The following is a 16927-nucleotide window of genomic DNA, read 5'->3' as shown; positions in this document are numbered from 1 at the left end:
TTAAACATACCTGAAATGCTGTCAAGATAGAATAAAACACGGCATTCCCTGGAATAGGAGACATGAAGAAGTTCAATTTCTCAAGGACTTCCTTTAGGATCTCCTAGTCTTACCCTGCCACAATAGCCCTGGCTATTTCCCTGCATTATTATGTGGCCTCCCTTGCCTTCGTTCCCAGGCACCAGCCACAGCAATATTTGCCAATTGACCTGCTAGCAGGCCAAGAAGAGAGCAATGGGTTTTTCCTTCAGCAGGGTTGTTACTCCAGGTCTCTTTTTACTGCCCAGTTGCAGATGATAATGTTCTGTAAACATCTTTGAGTCTTCTACCTCTGTGCCAGTTTCAGCCATATTTGACAACGTTTTCCTGCATTATCAGGGACGGAAGATTGGTCATGTAAACCTAATTCCTTAGGAAACCAGCTTAAATTTGCATTATTTCTTTTATAACATAATTTGCATTTATGTAGCAAGCTTCATATGCAAATATTAGGCTATCAGTGGCTCAATTTTTGACAGGCAAATAATTTTAATGCATGCTGGACCTACTGACATGCAAGTTACACAGTGTAACCAAGAGACTGAGCAGGCAGACCACGCTGCATATTTTTAAGTGCTAGGAAGATCTCTGTCCTCATCAAAGTGGGCTTCGATGTGCTGTTTTCATTTTGGACAGGATCGCCTTTAGAACCACATCATGAATAAAACAGGAGTAGGGGAATCCTAATCTCATAGTTAAATGAGGATGGTGAAATAATCTTAATTTCATAGTGAAAAGTTGAACGTTATAATAAATATTTACCTTTTGAACAACACCTGAGCCTGTAATGTGAGATAGATTTTATAGGTTGGTTTAATTAATGACAAGAAAATGATACTGCTAAAATGTGTTTAAGAGGAGGTTGCTTGCCAGCAGTACTGTGTGTGCTGTACTATTGTCTTCAGCTGAGTTTGTTGCTACTAATGTTTCTCCAAAGCCTTTTACTGCTCGTCAGGAACTGAAGAGGTAAAGACTTTTATTGTTTTGAAATGAAACTTTTTATCATCTTTCCAAGAATAATTAGAAAATGCAGGAAGGATTGTGAAGATCAGGACTGTCATATTCTCATCAAAGCTAAAGAAGGCAAAGTTAGGCAAGAGAAATGGAACAAATAAAGGCAAATAATCTTGTCTTTCTCTCCCTCCCTTGGAAAAGCAAAAACAATCTAACAGGAGACTGTAACCATGGAAGAAAACGTAGCTTTCAAACCGCTGCTGCTTTTGTACTTGTTGCATACCAGCCCATCCATATAGCAAAGTTGGATCATGCTAAGTATAGACATCTTTCACTACCCAGGAAGCAGATTGGAGAGTGAAGTGGAAAGGAAAGATATTATATAAATTAACACTAATATCTAATTAACTCCAAATATCTAAAAAATTAAGGGAGTTCTTGTTTTATTCTTAACCTTAAAACAATGTACTTATTCTGTGGGATGATCGAGCTGGTCTAGATGACCGTGACAATAAGCTAACACTCAGTGATTATGTGAACAATAAAACTAAAAAAAAAAAAAAAAAAAGTAATCAGCTTGTAAAACTTTTCTTTTTCAAAAAAGTATATTAAATGGTTTACTTCCCCAGAAAAGTATGACTCACTTGGACTTGGAAGGTTGCATTTGTTTTGATATGAAGAGGAGGAGCTTAACAACAGGTAAAGTGAATGACAGCAAGATTTAAAGGTTCTCTAGGAATGTCAAGAACTGCAACTTAATGCTTGTAGAGACTGGCCTATGGCATCTAATCTATGCCTTCCAGGCAGTTTTGCAGATTTTTTTTTAGGGACAATGTTCATGAAAAATGCTAACATATAATAGATATGCTGGGGGCTTATCCGCAGAATAGTATCAGTTGAACAAAGGAAGAGGAGTGAATAGTTTTGAGGTTCTCCCTGAGGCATGGGCACACATGCCCAGATAAGCACAACTGCTGAGTCAGAAGACTTAAAGGACATACACTTCTCTTGTGTAGCTTTTGTTTTCAACTTCTTTCTCATAAAATGATTGAACATGTCATAAGCCCTTACTTGGATCTGTACAACGTTGGTTGCTTCAGTACTAAGGATGTATTAAGTGGCTGATAAGTCATATCGCCTGCTTATTCCGATAGCAAAACTAGATAAGAAAGGTGTGCAACATCTAGGGTAGTGAACTCTAGAATGGTATTTCCAAAGAGCAAAATCGAAAAATGAGATCTACTAGAAGATATGCTGTAGTGAGGAGGTTCAGTGTTTCTGTGGGCTACTTAGAAAGGCTGGTATGCACATATAATGGAGGAGAAAGTACTTGCGTGGATGCATCGCACCAGTAAAACAGAATGAGATTGATCCTCAGCATTTCTTTATGCTTGACATGAAAGTATCATAAGTTAAAACCAAAGTAAAATAACATTTCATCATAGGGGATCCTGACTCATGGGTGAATGAATTCTACAGCTTTCTTTGAATGTGACTGTGGACCTGGAGGTAACAAATAGTAGAGGGATAGATATAAATGAGAGACAAGAGCAGCTGTGGAATCTCCATCTTTGGAGACTCAAAATTCAGCTGGACAAGCACCTGAGGAACATAGTTTGACTTTGAAGTTAGCCCTGCGCTGAACTGGAGGTTGGACTAGTGTGACCTCCAGGGATTCCTTCCAACCAAAAGTTTGCTATGAAACTTTGGCTTTTGATTCATCAGCTTTCAGAAAGAGTTGGGCATCTCTTAAAAGAAAGCCATATAAATGGGGGACGGGGGAGTTGAAATGATTTAGCCTCAGTGAAGTGGTTGGAGATGGAGTTGGATTTAAACTCTAAGGGTATTTTGGTTTAGGATCCAGGAAAGTTTTGAAATAAGTCAAACTTTAAAGAAGTTGGAAATAGAAAAAAGCACAGAAATAAAAAGCTTTTTGCAAACTTAAAAGTATGTAGATCTGGGATACTGAAAATCTACAGGAGCCTCTAATCCTCTCATACTGTTTTTCTGTTGCCATCTTCCTAAAAGTTTTCATTTGAGGGGAAAAAAAAAGTTCCTGTAGGGGAGTTTTTATTCTCTGGTTTTGCTGTCATCTTGATAGTGAGAATTGGGTTGAAAAGACCCTGACAGAATTGTTTAGGAAAATGAAGACTCTACATTAAGATCACCTGCAGAAGGATGGGATACCAAAAATGAAACTGGGTGGCAATTTGGAGTGCCACTCCCATAATCTTCAGTGGCATGTGCTGTAGTTGGATTTGCTATTCCTCTTAATTGGGAAAGGACTGAACCTTGTTGCTTCATGTCTGTAAATGCAAAAAAAAAATCAGGATAATGTTTTCCTTGTTACAATTTCCCCACTCCCTTTAGAAGTTTGAAGAAATCAGTCTTTCAGGGTTCTCACTCTGCAGGGTTTATATATATTTTTCTTACGGTTTGTCAGGATAATTAGAGAAGATACTGGTAAGTTCTACTCCTGATCAAAGATTTGTTTGTAGGACCCCTTAATATCCAGCTATAAAAACACTGCTGAAACGCAATATAAGGCTGCCAATGACTTACCATATGCCTGCTTATGCTAACACAGACCTCTGCCTTAGCATGGGCTTACACAGACTTCCTTCTCATTCACCCTTATGCAGCATAAACTCTTAAACTCTTTTTTTGCTGAAAGTTGCAGCTGTGGAGAATCTTCTTGCTGATATATTGGATTTTTTTAGGGGGTATTATTAGCTTGTTGAAATGAAACTGCTGTTGGTATGAAAAGCTTAAATATGAAACCAGGATGAGGTGACCTGAAACTAGGATGACTTCATTGTTTTACCAACTATACATATTCTTATAAGGCTATTATGTCTTGGCCATGTGCACATGGAAGCTAATGAGGATTAATGTGTAGTTTTTATAGCACTAATGCTAGAGAGAATGGTACTCCTACTTTTAAGAAAAGAGACAAACCACCTATCCATCAATGCCCCATTTGTCCCATTGAAGAGGACAGCAACTGGCCAGTGCCTTATTTTGTTCAGATGGATCGAGTGGTCTGTTAATCACCAATGGGAACTGTCAAATTGCTTACAGTTTATTATATTTTGCTATAATTGTGTACAACCCATTGAGGGGGGTTGGACTACATGGTCTTTAAAGAGCCTTTGCAACCCAAACCATTTTCTGATTCTGTGCTCATTAGCAAAGATTTCTGAAGTTCTTCCCCTGTCTTCTGTTAATTGTCTTGATCCCATAAAACCAGCACAATTTTGTGTTCTGAGTACTGCCATCAATGTTCCCTGGTACTACCCCACTGTAGTCCCCAGCTCACTCATTGGGTAGGAATTGACTGGTAAACATATTTGACCAATATTCTGGATTGGCAGCTCAACACTCTTCTTTGATACTAAATGTAGCTATGGACTCTCCTTGAAAGGAACCAGGGCGACTGAGATGAGGCTTGGGGATGGAAAGGTCAGTGAGGAGAACAGTGGGCACTTGATGTCTATTGCTGATTGCCCATCTGCTGTGTGCACAAAGAAAGGAAAAGAACTTTTTACTGATAAGCTTGCAGTGGTGCTGGAAGTAAATGGAAGCTGTGAGACTCTGGCAGTGTGTGCTGGAGAAACAAAGGGAGAGACTGAGCAGAAACACATTTCATCCCTGCTGAAGGAGCTTGAGACTGTTTAAATAAGGCTGAGAGAAGAGCAGGACTCAGAAAAGTGATACTATCAAACCCATTTACATGGAAGAGCGATTGCAGGGACTCCTGAGAATCAGGCGTTCAGAGGGGAGAGGGAATTACAGTACTTCTTAAATACCTCCCTAGATTGAAAGTGCTGCCACTATCGATGGACTGAAGCCTGAAGTTCTGTTAATTTATTCTGGAGCAGAGGGACTTAAAATTGATGTGTCTGGCCTTTCTTCCTTATCTCAGGGAGAGGGGAAGATTTATGAGTAACAAAGAGGGGCAAGAAACTGCAATAAAACCTTGATGGTTCCACAGTCAGCCTCTCCTGTGTTCAGATCCTACTAATCCTCTCCTAAAACTTTTTGTTTTTTTGCTTCCAAGTAGAAGCCAGAATACTCTTTGTTCCTGCCATTTCTATGCAGGATAAAGAAGATAATGACAGGCAACAAAGAGTTAAGCAACTAACTAAAGTATCATTGAAAATAGATGTTTTCCTTTTGAAGCTGAAGGTGACATTTGAAAATCCATGTGTTTGGTAGCTAGTTACTGCTTGATGTGTTGCATATGCTTCACTGTCTCACAGGATTCTTGCACAGCCCAGGACAAATGGCAATCTAAGTTACAGAAGGCTCTAAAATATATTTACAATTGGTTTTAATTTTTTAAACTGTGGGTCGGATAGACTTTTAAATGCTGTCTGTTGATCAAGAGACTACCCAGCTTCAGGATAACAAAATGCTGGAAGAGGAAAGAGTATAAATAGAAAACCACTTCCTTGTTGAGTAGAAGCCAAACTCGCGGTTGAACCTTTCTATACAAGAGTTTGCTGAGGTCCAGATAGGCAGCTGAATGCAGATTTCATAGAATAGTTTGGGTTGGAAGGGACCTCAAAGATCATCTAGTTCCAACCCCCCTGCCACAGGCAGGGACACCCTCCACAAGACCAGGTTGCCCAAAGCCCCATCCAACCTGGCCTTGAACGCTTCCAGGGATGGGGCATCGACAGCTTCTCTGGGCAACCTGTTCCAGTGCCTCATCACCCTCATCATGAAGAATTTCTTCCTAATATCTAATCTAAATCTACTCTCCTTCAGCTTAAGGCTTTTTCTGTCACTACATGCCCTTGTAAACAGTCCCTCTCCAGCTTTCTTGGAGGCCCCTTTAGGTACTGGAAAGCTGCTATAAGGTGTCCCCAGAGCCTTCTCTTCTCCAGGCTGAGCAACCCCAACTCTCTTCGCCTGTCTTCATAGGAGAGGTGCTCCAGCCCTCTGATCATCTTTGTGGCCCTCCTCTGGACTTGCTCCAACAGCTCAATGTCTCTCCTGTACTGGGGCCCCCAGAGCTGGATGCATTACTCCAGGTGGGGTCTCGTGAGAGCAGAGTAGAGGGGCAGGATCACCTCCCTCGACCTGCTGGTCACACCTCTTTTGATGCAGCCCAGGACACGGTTGGCTTTCTGGGCTGCAAGCGCACATTGCTGACTCATTGATCTTTTCATCAACCAACACCCCCAAGTCCTTCTCTTCAGGGCTCCTCTCAATCCATTCTCCACCCAGCCTGTAGCTGTGCTTGGGATTGCCCTGAGCTATGTGCAGGACCTTGTACTTGGCCTTGTTGAACTTACTGAGGTTTGCATGGGCCCACCTCTCAAGCCTGTCAAGGTCCCTCTGGATGGCATCTCTTCTCTCCAGCATGTTGACCACTGAAGAAGCCAAAAATGAGAGTAGGAATGTATGTCTGACCTTTGAGTGCAATGCCATTCATTTGGGCCTGGAAGAGACTTAGTATAACTTAAGAACAGCCTCCCAAGACTAAGCATTTGAAATATGAGCTTATCTGGACAGCAGGATAAACACACCTACTGCTTTCTTTTCAAACTTGAAAATATTTTTCAGGGTTGCAGTGTAGAAGAGGAAAAGTCAGATCAGAGAGAAGTATTTGAAAGGCTGAAGAGGAAAGAGAAATTATGCCTTCCAGTTAGGGGAAAAGATTAAAATTTAGGTCAATGGGAAACCAAGGCAAGCTGAACAAAAAAAAATTGGGGGTGCCTAAACAATATGGGTCAGCTATGGCAAGCTTGATAAGGTTGGGAATTAGTGGAGCTGGGGATATATGTGAGAGTTAACTCATTATTTGGGCTGGTATAAATAAGGATGACTAATCTGTGTGGATATTTGAGATAAGAACCGGTGAAAGTAGTACACTGAAAATACTGATTTCTCTGGATAACTATTCTATCCTAGTGGACATCTTGGGCAGCTTGGTGTGCAGCTGCCTATAACTGTTTTAACTCCATTAACTCAAAGAATAACAGTCTATGCAAAGATTCGTGGCTTATCCTTGCAGGACCATGTCCCCGAAAATTTGGCAAGATATTAGAGTTTTCTTACCTTTTTTTTTCCCCCAGCAAAGATGAGCTCGGCATTAAAGTTCAGTTTACAAAGGCAATTTGAGTTGTGAAACACTATAGATATTGCTACATTTTTGCCTCCTTAAGAACTTACAACCTCTGGGAGTTGGATGTCAAAGTTCTAAGTAAAAAAAATTCATTTCTCTCCAAATGAGCTGTTCTTACTCTTCCTTTCCTGTGAACATTTTTACATTTTTGACCTTTTGGTCCTGATTTCAAAGAAAGATTTCTTTTCATCTTAAGGAAAACTAATTACAGGAAAAAAAGTATATTCTGGATAGTATTAACATGCATGAATTTGGTCTTTTGTTTTTTGCATATAAGAACTTCCAAGTGCATTCTCAGGACTGCTATATACAGACAAGGAGTAAAAAGTTGGTTCCTGTGTTTCTTAAATCTCCAGTGTAACTCTTTTTCAGTATGTTTATGCATACACCCAGCTTTACCCAGTATGAGTCATCTCACTGGCTTCAATTAGCTGTCCCTTTGCTACTGACCGGCTATGCAGCTCTTCCTTTACACACTTGATGAGTCTTTCTCCAGCTCACTGCAGTCTACTTGCATCTTCACAAGTCTCTGTGCAGCCAGCATAAGTTCCCTTGACAAATTTTAGGGAGGGGTATCCTGTGGAGTCTTTCCTCCTGCATCCTTCATGGAATGTAGGGCTAGAAGGAAACACAAAAGGTCATTCATCTTCCTTGTCTTGGCAGAATTGAAACCGTTCATGACAGATGTTTCTTCAACCTACCTCTGAAATCTTTTGTAGATGGACCACTGTTTAGAGAGACCATTTCCTTAGGTTGTTTCAAGTGCTTAAGTAGCCTTACTCCTGGAGAAACTCATCTAGCCTGAATTTGGTACAATTTAAACTTGTTTGCATTTTCATCCACAGCAAATGTACCAAAAATATGTCTTGCTGTCCTCTTCATATATCTGTTAACCATTTTCGTGCTTCCCCAAGTTTTTGCAGTCTTTCATTGCAGACTGCGTTTGCAAGACTTCTAATAATTTTTCTTTGCAGGCCTCTCTACTTCATTACAAATGTAAACTAATGGTTTAACATAATTTATTTCCATGGCTGTTACTTACCTCATTATTTTATAAGCACTTACAAATTTTGTTTTTCACATTATTATGAGGTGAAATTGAAGATGAACTGACTCCCCGCCTCCTCTGGTGTCGTCCCCCTGCGCTTTTTAAGAGATGATGTGCATACAAGTGCTTTGGAGTATTTTATGTAGAGAATTACTAGTTTACTGAGAAGTATTTTTCAAGTCCAAAAAAGATCTTGAAAAGTGTATACGTTAATGGAATTAATAGGCATTAATGACCTACAACAAAGATAATTGATTGATTGATGATTCTCAAAATACAGTTAGGAATAAAAAGTATACCAGATGACTAAATATTACTGCTTGTTTTCATAAGATACTTTACCAAATATTGCATTGTACCTGGGGGTCCTGACCAGTCAGTCCTTGGGGGCTGATGACAGCATGGAGCAAGCATGCGTGGACCTGGGTGTCATTGGCTTCCAGGCTAACCGGGCATAGGCAGAAGCTGACTGTTGTTCCTGGTGGCTTTTGCTAGTGCACTGGCTCTAACTAAACCTCTGGAAAAAATGGAACAGAAAGCCAAAAACACAGACTTAGGAAAGGAGTTAAACTACAGTAACTTGAACCCTTTCATTTAGAATTGCTGCTGCAGGACTCTTTAAGGATATGGACTTTCAAAATACTCCATTACAGAGAGCAGTATCAGTACAAATACAAATAAAACCAGAATTATATGACTGAGTCTTTCATCTTTCTAAGTTGTCTCCTCTTACAAACTATTTGCTGAGTAACACTAACAGCAGAAGGAGGTAATCCACAAAATCTTCACGACTTCTGTGCGTCTTACCACTGACAAAGAAGATTGGAGAAGACAGGCTAGGTGGATATTTGGTTTACAGTATCTGAGAAACAAATGCTGGGTTGTTATGTTTTACTACCTCTACCGTTTTAATAAAATTAATAATCTACCTTCGGTCTTTAAAATAAATTTAAATACTCTTGTCTCTAGTTTATTGCTGTGATCTACCCATCTTAGACTGGTACCAGCTGCAGCTTTTGGGCTTATCAGAATCATGTCTCCTGAGTAAAATCCTGGGCAGAAGTAGTCACGTCTATGCAATGGGAGGAGGTTAGTGCCCAGCCTGCCAAGTAGGCATTGTCCCAGTACAGTTAAAACTAGGCAATTTCTCTCAGTATGCTCCATCTCTCTTCCAGCACTTGTGCACAGATATCCTCTGTATAGAAACGAGGTTACAAATGAGGATAGAGTAACGGTGCACATGTCCTCCTAGCCTGACATGGGATTGGGATGTGACAGATATGTATGTGCACCTGGTATCGCCTTCGCACCAGATACTCGTACTGCTATGTCTCCTTAGTTTGACACTTTGCCAATATTAGAACTTAATGGTCCTAAAGTGTGCAAAAATAGAGGCCTCTCTTTCTTTCTCTCTGTCTCTCTCTCTTTTTCTCTTTTCTCTCTTTCTTTTTTTTTCCTCTGAATTTTTCCTTTTAACTGACACAGATTTATTCCCAGGTTTTGCAGACCACTTCTCAATGTTTTTCTCTTTCCTCATGTTAAAAATTGTAAAATGTAAATGTGGCAACAGAGTTTCCCCTTTCCCAGGGAATTGTATAATTTGATTTTAGGACCACGCAAGAGTTTTTCTTATTCTATATAAAATATGAAGGATTTCAGTGATTTAATAGGTATTTTTTTACTTTACTAGGTGACACAATTGATGATCAAAGTAGAGAGTCAAAGGATAAGACTTCATTTCCAGAGACCAGACCAATGTACAACCAACCTCCACAGGTAGGAGACCATTTCCTTACGCACACATTTCATTTAAGAAGGATGAATGTCCTGCAGGAGAAGGTTTCAACATATTCACATCTTCCATAGACTGAGTGCCTACTCAGCCTTCTTTGTCATCTGTCATAAAAGAAGCATTGCTAGTAATTAGATGGCAATATTATCAAGGCCACCGATACAGTTTTCAAAAAGAAATAGTAAGAAGGCTGGGCTGTATGGTATTGCTAAGCATCTTATTTTTATACGTGAGACGTGCAAGCATGAAACTAGCTAGAATGTTAATGAATTGCACAGAAGCATTAGCGTGGTAAGCAGTGATGGAAAATGTCGAACATTTACATAAGTCATTTATTTCCACAGTTACCATTATAAGTAATATGTTGTAAAAGTGTGAGTATAGTAGACTGTCTTTATTGTGTGTTTGCTTTCTGTTTCGGTACTGTGTAGCTGTAAATCTGGACTTCTTTTTCTTTATCTGCTTTATTTAATATTTAATACATGTATACCAAAGAGCGCTTTTCAGAATATTTCTGCATATGATGTACACATATTTTCTTCTCTGCCTTCTCTGAAAATGTTTTTGCAATGAATATGAGCCTGTTTTCCATTGCCATATAGTTTTAGTTATTTGCAAGATAACTGAGAGACATTTTGCTTGGACTTTTTGTGCTTTTGTGATGGTGGGGTCTTTTTGCTTAACCTATACTTTCTCTCTCCCTTTCTCATATCTAGCCTTGGAACTAGCTGTGTGTCTGTCCGTCTCTCTCTTCCCAATGCCATTTTAATATTTATTATTGCTAAGTCCCTTCGTATAGCAGAGGTGTGTGTGATAATGTTGCATCTTTAAGAGTGGTCAACATGTGTCTGTGATCTGTAGTCTTTTTAAATTTCAAATTCAAAACTATGTCTGATACAGCAATCTTTCATTCATCATAAGTAATGAGTGGTTTGTCTTCTGATAACAAACAATCACAACATTTTAGTCTGACTTCTGAATCCACGCACATCTGAGCCAGGGTGTTTTGCGACTGAAGTCCTGCAATTTTGAGGCAGTATAATGCATTGATGTTTTGGTTGCCTACTGCACAGACATAGTTTCTCTTAATGCGATGTTCTTGCTAGATATTGTGAACTGCCAGTTATTGTAGTGTCAGTGATTTGTTCAGTTCCATGGAATTTCAGTAAAGTAGGAGCTTGTGTAGATTTTAAGTGTTTATGAGTAAGAGGAAAGAAGCAAAGTTTTCAAAATAAAATAAGTGAAAATAAAACAAAGATTTATTTTAACCTTTCTATTAAAAGACTTATACGTCACAAAAATACTTGTATGAACTGACTTGCAACAACATCAGTTAAATTAAGATGCAGCATTTGGTAGTATCTAAGTTATTAATTCCAGTCCAGATTTTGATATTTGGACTTCACGTTTTCTCGAAGGAATTCTCAATTTCTCAAATTAAATAGAGTAACTGAGGATCATGGAAATGAAATGCGTAATTGTGGCCATTAGGAAAGCAATATTCCTATTGGCAGTGGTGAGTATATTTTTATAAATTTGTGGGAGAACTCTACCAATTTAGCGAAACTAGAAAAGCATTGTATTACATATTCAAGGTGTCAATGAGACATAGAACATTAATTGAAATAATAAACTTGTTAGCATTAAAACAAGAATACTTCATAAACATAGTACAGTGTGTTGAAAGAGACTTGTTAGACTGCAAAGTACTATCTGATATTTGTCATGCAGAGCTGAACAGAAGGGCATTTATTTCTTCACCTGTATCTTTCAATTGCTGGAAACTTGCTTTTATTTTTAAATATAAACTGTTTTACAACTTATTAGATGTACACTTTGTGAAACATGGAAAGTGCTTTTAGAAATATGATTTAAAGAAGAAGAGTGAAGTAATACTTTGTTCATGGGTCACTTCCCTATTCAAAAGGGAAATGAGGTTGAGTTGGATTTTTTAAATAAAGTATCTTCTGGAGTATTTTTTTGGTAACTGTCGTCATCTTTGGAATTTCCCATTTACTTAGGAACTATTGGATCCGTTTGCTGTAAAATTACTGAATTCTCAAGTACATATTTTTGTATAATCTTGCATAAATTATTTAAATTAATGCACAAATAAAAGCTTATGCCACAACCATGTTGCTCCAACTAGCAACATGTAACAGGACCTCTTGTAACAACCGCCATACCTGCAGTCTGTGTTATTTTAAGAGGTTTTGATACTGCATGCAGGTTAGAGGAACTGCAGCTATTTAGAAACTTGTTGGAGGAGGGTATTCTCAAAAGCCAGCTTCAGTCCAAACATTTCATCTTCTGCTGCACAGAGTGGGAGCAGAAGCTCCTGCCTTGAGCAGTCCCATGTGGAATATCCCCTCCATCTCCACGAGTACAGATGGAGGTTTGGGAGGGTCGTCTCCCAATGCCGAGTCAGTCCTAGGGAGATGCGTTGTCCGGCAGGGTAATGAGGCCCCTCATCTGGGCCTCACCAAGCATGTACGATCCCGCTGAAGTTGCTTCGGGCTCATCAACTAAAAGTCCTACGCACATGTAAGTGCTTTTCTGGAGTGAGGGCAAAATGCTTAGCGCTCTGCAGGGCCGAGAACTTAAATTAGTCTCTTTGTGACTGTGAGATACGAAGCTGCTAATTTTAACTGCAACACCATTGTAATAGAAAGAGATATTACAGTTTTATTTTTTCATGCTTGTGAGTTTTCCATTGTTATAGTACAATTTCCAGATAACTCAATCTTTATCTTCTTTCACGGGGAATTTAAGGTTATAGAAAATAACAGAATGGAAAGGTTAGTTTTGATATACAAAGAGTGCTAGGATCCCTAGTAATGTGGTGGGGTTATTTTTGATAATGAGCTGTTCCATTGGTAAAGCAAATTATTTCAACCATGTATTTGTGTCCTACTGTGAGAGCAATTATGTAGCATATCTATTAAGAGACATAAAGAATATTTTTGACAGATGGTATGGCTATGAATTAGGTTTTATGAAGATTACTGTATGTCTGGTGTCCAGGACACCTGGGATTATTAAATTGATGTAAGAAACAACAATAAAAAATTACATTTCTGGTAATAGCTGCAGTGTTTTGTATCCCCCTACTGTCACCTTAAGAAGCAGCTCGTGTTTATTTGATATTGCACTTCTTGATAATCTGACATGTGCTCTTTAGCCAACAGATGTCTGCAGATTTAATGGGTAAAAACTGTACCAGTAAGTGTATTAAATAAACTACCAAAAATGAGAGCTGTCTTTAGGTTGCAAATTAAGATTTTTCTCTTGCTATGTATTCTTTTTTTTCTTTATGGTCCTATTTTTCCCTCAAATACTTAATAGCTGTTGCATTCTATCTAAGGAGCTTGTTATACTTTTTCTAGGGCAAGAGAGAATCCCCCAAGGGATTGCTTAATCCATAATTATCTAATTTATATGTTGTTGTTATAGCCACTCTTAATTACATACCTTGCTGCTGTGATACTTATCATCATAGGACATAGTTTTCTTTATGAATTGTAATAGTTCTGTTATAGTTCTTGTGCCCTTTCTTTTCATAATTTGCTACTAAAAAATGACAACATAGCAGATAGAAAGCCCACGTGTCCTGAAGTAAATTTAAAATTATCTATGGTTTTCTGCATATAGATACTGGTGTGCACCATTTGGGGCAAGTATCTAAATAAATTAGAAAAAATATTTTTATAGCTGAGTTGACAGATAATACCCTCATTAAATTGATCCTTTGTAAAGCTGCTATGGAAGGATTCTGAATAGATGTAAATAACAGTTTCCTAGGCATCTGGCTAGGGGTCATATTAGTCAGTTGGAAAGACAGAAAAACTATGAGATATAAAATGTCAAGGAAGAGATAATGGAAGTTGTGAGTGCACAGAGTAGGGGAAAAATTGATTTAATTTTCTTTTTACTTTTCTAGAGAAATTGGCAAGTATTGCTGAAGTTGATAGATTTTCACATACCGTTTTGAGCAGATCACCTGATAAAATTCCAGGGCATGAATAGTGCTAGTATTATCTTGTTTTCCTTTAAAAAAAATTTAAAAAATTATTCTTCCAGACCTATTATTGCCCATTTTTTACTAAAGCTTGGCTGTCTGGATTATTTTTACAAGTTACTGGAAAAGGAGCTATTGCTGATCATGTCTCTGTTTAGTCACTCAACCATGGAGCTGTTAAAGCGAGTCCAGAGGAGGGCCATGAAGATGATCAGAGGGCTGGAGCACCGCTCCTATGAAGACAGGCTGAGAGAGTTGGGGTTGTTCAGCCTGGAGAAGAGAAGGCTCTGGGGAGATCTTATAGCAGCCTTCCAGCACCTAAAGGGGCCTACAGGAAAGATGTTGAGGGACTGTTTACAAGGGCATGTAGTGACAGGACAAGGGGTAATGGGTTTAAGCTGAAGGAGGGTTGATTTAGATTAGCTGTTAGAAAGAAATTCTTCACTGTGAGGGTGGTGAGGCACTGGAACAAGTTGCCCAGAGAAGCTGTGGATGCCCCATCCCTGGAAGTGTTCAAGGCCAGGTTGGATGGGGCTTTGGGCAACCTGGTCTAGTGGAGGGTGTCCCTGCCCATGGCAGGGGGGTTGGAACTAGATGGTCTTTAAAGTCCCTTCCAACCCGGGCCAGTCTACGATTCTATGAACTTTTAGTTTATGGATCAGAGGGTCTCACATTTAAAATCTTGAGAAGAGTGTTCTAGACTAGATTTATCGCATCATTTTAAATTCTCTACATTTGCTTTAGAGAAATTGGTTTATATTTCAAAATTATTGGCCAATGTTTGTCATTAGTTTGCTCCATTTTGACAAAATATAGTGTCTATAGAAAATGCTGTTTAGATTGCCTTTTTTTTTTTTTTAAGCTCTTGTAAGCTAGAATTCTAGTCATGACCTGGTTGGATTAATTGCTCGTCATATGTCATATTAACTCCAAGATCTTTTTTTTTCTCATATAAAGCCCTTAAAGCTTGTTGGTCCATATTTTCTCTCTTCTTAATTGGGTATGTAAGCAATAATCACTTAATGAAATTATCCACTCTTAGAAGGGACTGGAATAAGACTGTCTGCAGCAAGTCATCAAGCATGTACTTTTCTCTGAATGCTGGTACCGTCAGAAGAAAGATATTATGTTTTACTCAACTATTGTGTATGATCACATGTGAAATTTTAACATTACCTTTAAAGAAGGATGACTAGTTTTCAGTGCTGGTGGCTGCGATGGATGTCATCTTTCTTAGCTCCCTCCATTCTTTGTATTTATAGTAAATAGTTGGCAGTTGTTTGGGGGAATCTATGTGCAGCCACAGATCGAAAGTGCATACAAAGTAGAGCCGCTGTATGATAAGAAAGGCACAGTATATGGTTGTGATCTTACTGAGAATGAAGGTAAATAGCCCAGTCAGCTAAAAAAATCAACTATTGCATATTACAACTATTACTATGCAGTAGCATATTTACTTTACAAAGCTTCATTAAATTGTAATGTTCATATTGCTATCTGTTTGATAATTGACCACAATATTTAAGAGGTCTCTTGTTATTAGGAAGATCTCCAGAATGTATGGACCAGTGGACTTCTGTCTGCCCTTAACAGTTGGGCAACTTAGGGGAGAGGGTCTATGTACCTATTATATATAAATATATTTGGTATACATACATATGTAAAATGTAAGCAACATGATCATCCATTAGTAAGACTGCTTCTGCATGTCACAAAGGATTAGTTTTAACGGCCTCACAAGCAACATTTTATAAACTCCGATTTGTGTGATCTGTTGACCGAGGGTCGCCAGTAAGACCTGGGAGTGTCTTGTAAGACCATCACCTTGTAGGGTTTTTCTCAGTTCTAAAGTGAATAGTTAGACTTGTTATCTGTGTAACATGACACACAGCTGGGATTATTTCAGATACTTGGTAATTGTAGTAACATCGACAATGCTATGACAATTGTCTTTTTCTTAAAGGGAAGCGTATTTTTAGACATAGAGAACTGGAGTGGGAATTGAAAGATGTGAATTAACGCGGTTGTCACCAACTTCCTCTCTGAACTTAGAAAACAGTTCATTTTGAAAAAAGTAATGCAGCGCTCTCTTACAAAGCACTTTTCTATAGCACTTTGCAAGTGTGAAATACTGTTAAATCCTTTGTTTAACTTCAGTTGAGATTTCATTACGACAAGAATTGAGGAAGCCTTACGGTCTTTTAAGATGAGACTTGAATGTCCTGTCCGGCCAGCAAATACACGTGAACACAACAACTGGATTGGAGCATCCTTCCCTCTCACAGCCCTGCCCGTGGAGTGCAGTCAGTGCTTTGGTCAGTTGGTACGATTGGTGAGGTTTGAGCAACAGAAGGCAAAATCACCTCCACTAGGGAAAGAACGACACACAAGCATGGTATATTTTCATCATTTAATGCCTATGAATAGCAATGTACATACCTACGTGTAAAAAGTTCATAAAATAGTAGAATTAGCCTGATTGGCAGCCTCTTCATTTTGACATCTAGGCTTTAGTAAAGGAACATATATGCCAAATAGTGACCAAGGCACGTGTATCCAGAAGCACAATTTGCATACCTCCCTATTTAGTTTGAGCAGAGACTTGCTATATGCTTGACTTAATTGCCTGCTTATTCAGTTACATTGGATGGTTATTTGTAGCAGAAGATGCTCAAATTGGGTGCCCAGATGCTCCCATCACATTTTTTAGCCTTGTTCTAATTTTGGGATCTTCTGACTAGCTTAATCCCCAGATAAAACTACTGATTATCCTGTATCTCTTGCCCAAACACATGCGGTTGCACTAAAAGCCAGTAATGCTGGTTCACTTTGCTGCTGTCAACAAATTGATTGGTCAGTCACCCTGCCTCTGGGAGCAACCCTTCTGGGCTTTCCAAATATTAAAATTGATCTGAAATGCAATGTAGATCATACATCACT

The 16927-nt window shown here is 38.8% G+C and overlaps 1 protein-coding gene across 4 annotated transcripts in view; it reads left to right on the top strand.

The window, feature by feature from the left end:
- Positions 1-16927, top strand: part of UMAD1 (UBAP1-MVB12-associated (UMA) domain containing 1) — an 83010-nt gene that overhangs the window by 53623 nt on the left and 12460 nt on the right. For all 4 annotated transcript variants that reach the window (XM_054816947.1, XM_054816946.1, XM_054816949.1 and 1 more), the window contains one exon: positions 9868-9953. In XM_054816947.1, the coding sequence (XP_054672922.1) occupies positions 9868-9953 (86 nt within the window). The remainder of the gene's footprint in view (positions 1-9867; positions 9954-16927) is intronic.

Source organism: Grus americana, chromosome 2 (genome assembly GCF_028858705.1).
Source record: "Grus americana isolate bGruAme1 chromosome 2, bGruAme1.mat, whole genome shotgun sequence".
Classification (NCBI taxonomy): domain Eukaryota; kingdom Metazoa; phylum Chordata; class Aves; order Gruiformes; family Gruidae; genus Grus; species Grus americana.
Note: the sequence above shows the minus strand (reverse complement) of the source record. Positions and strands in the feature narration are given on the sequence as shown.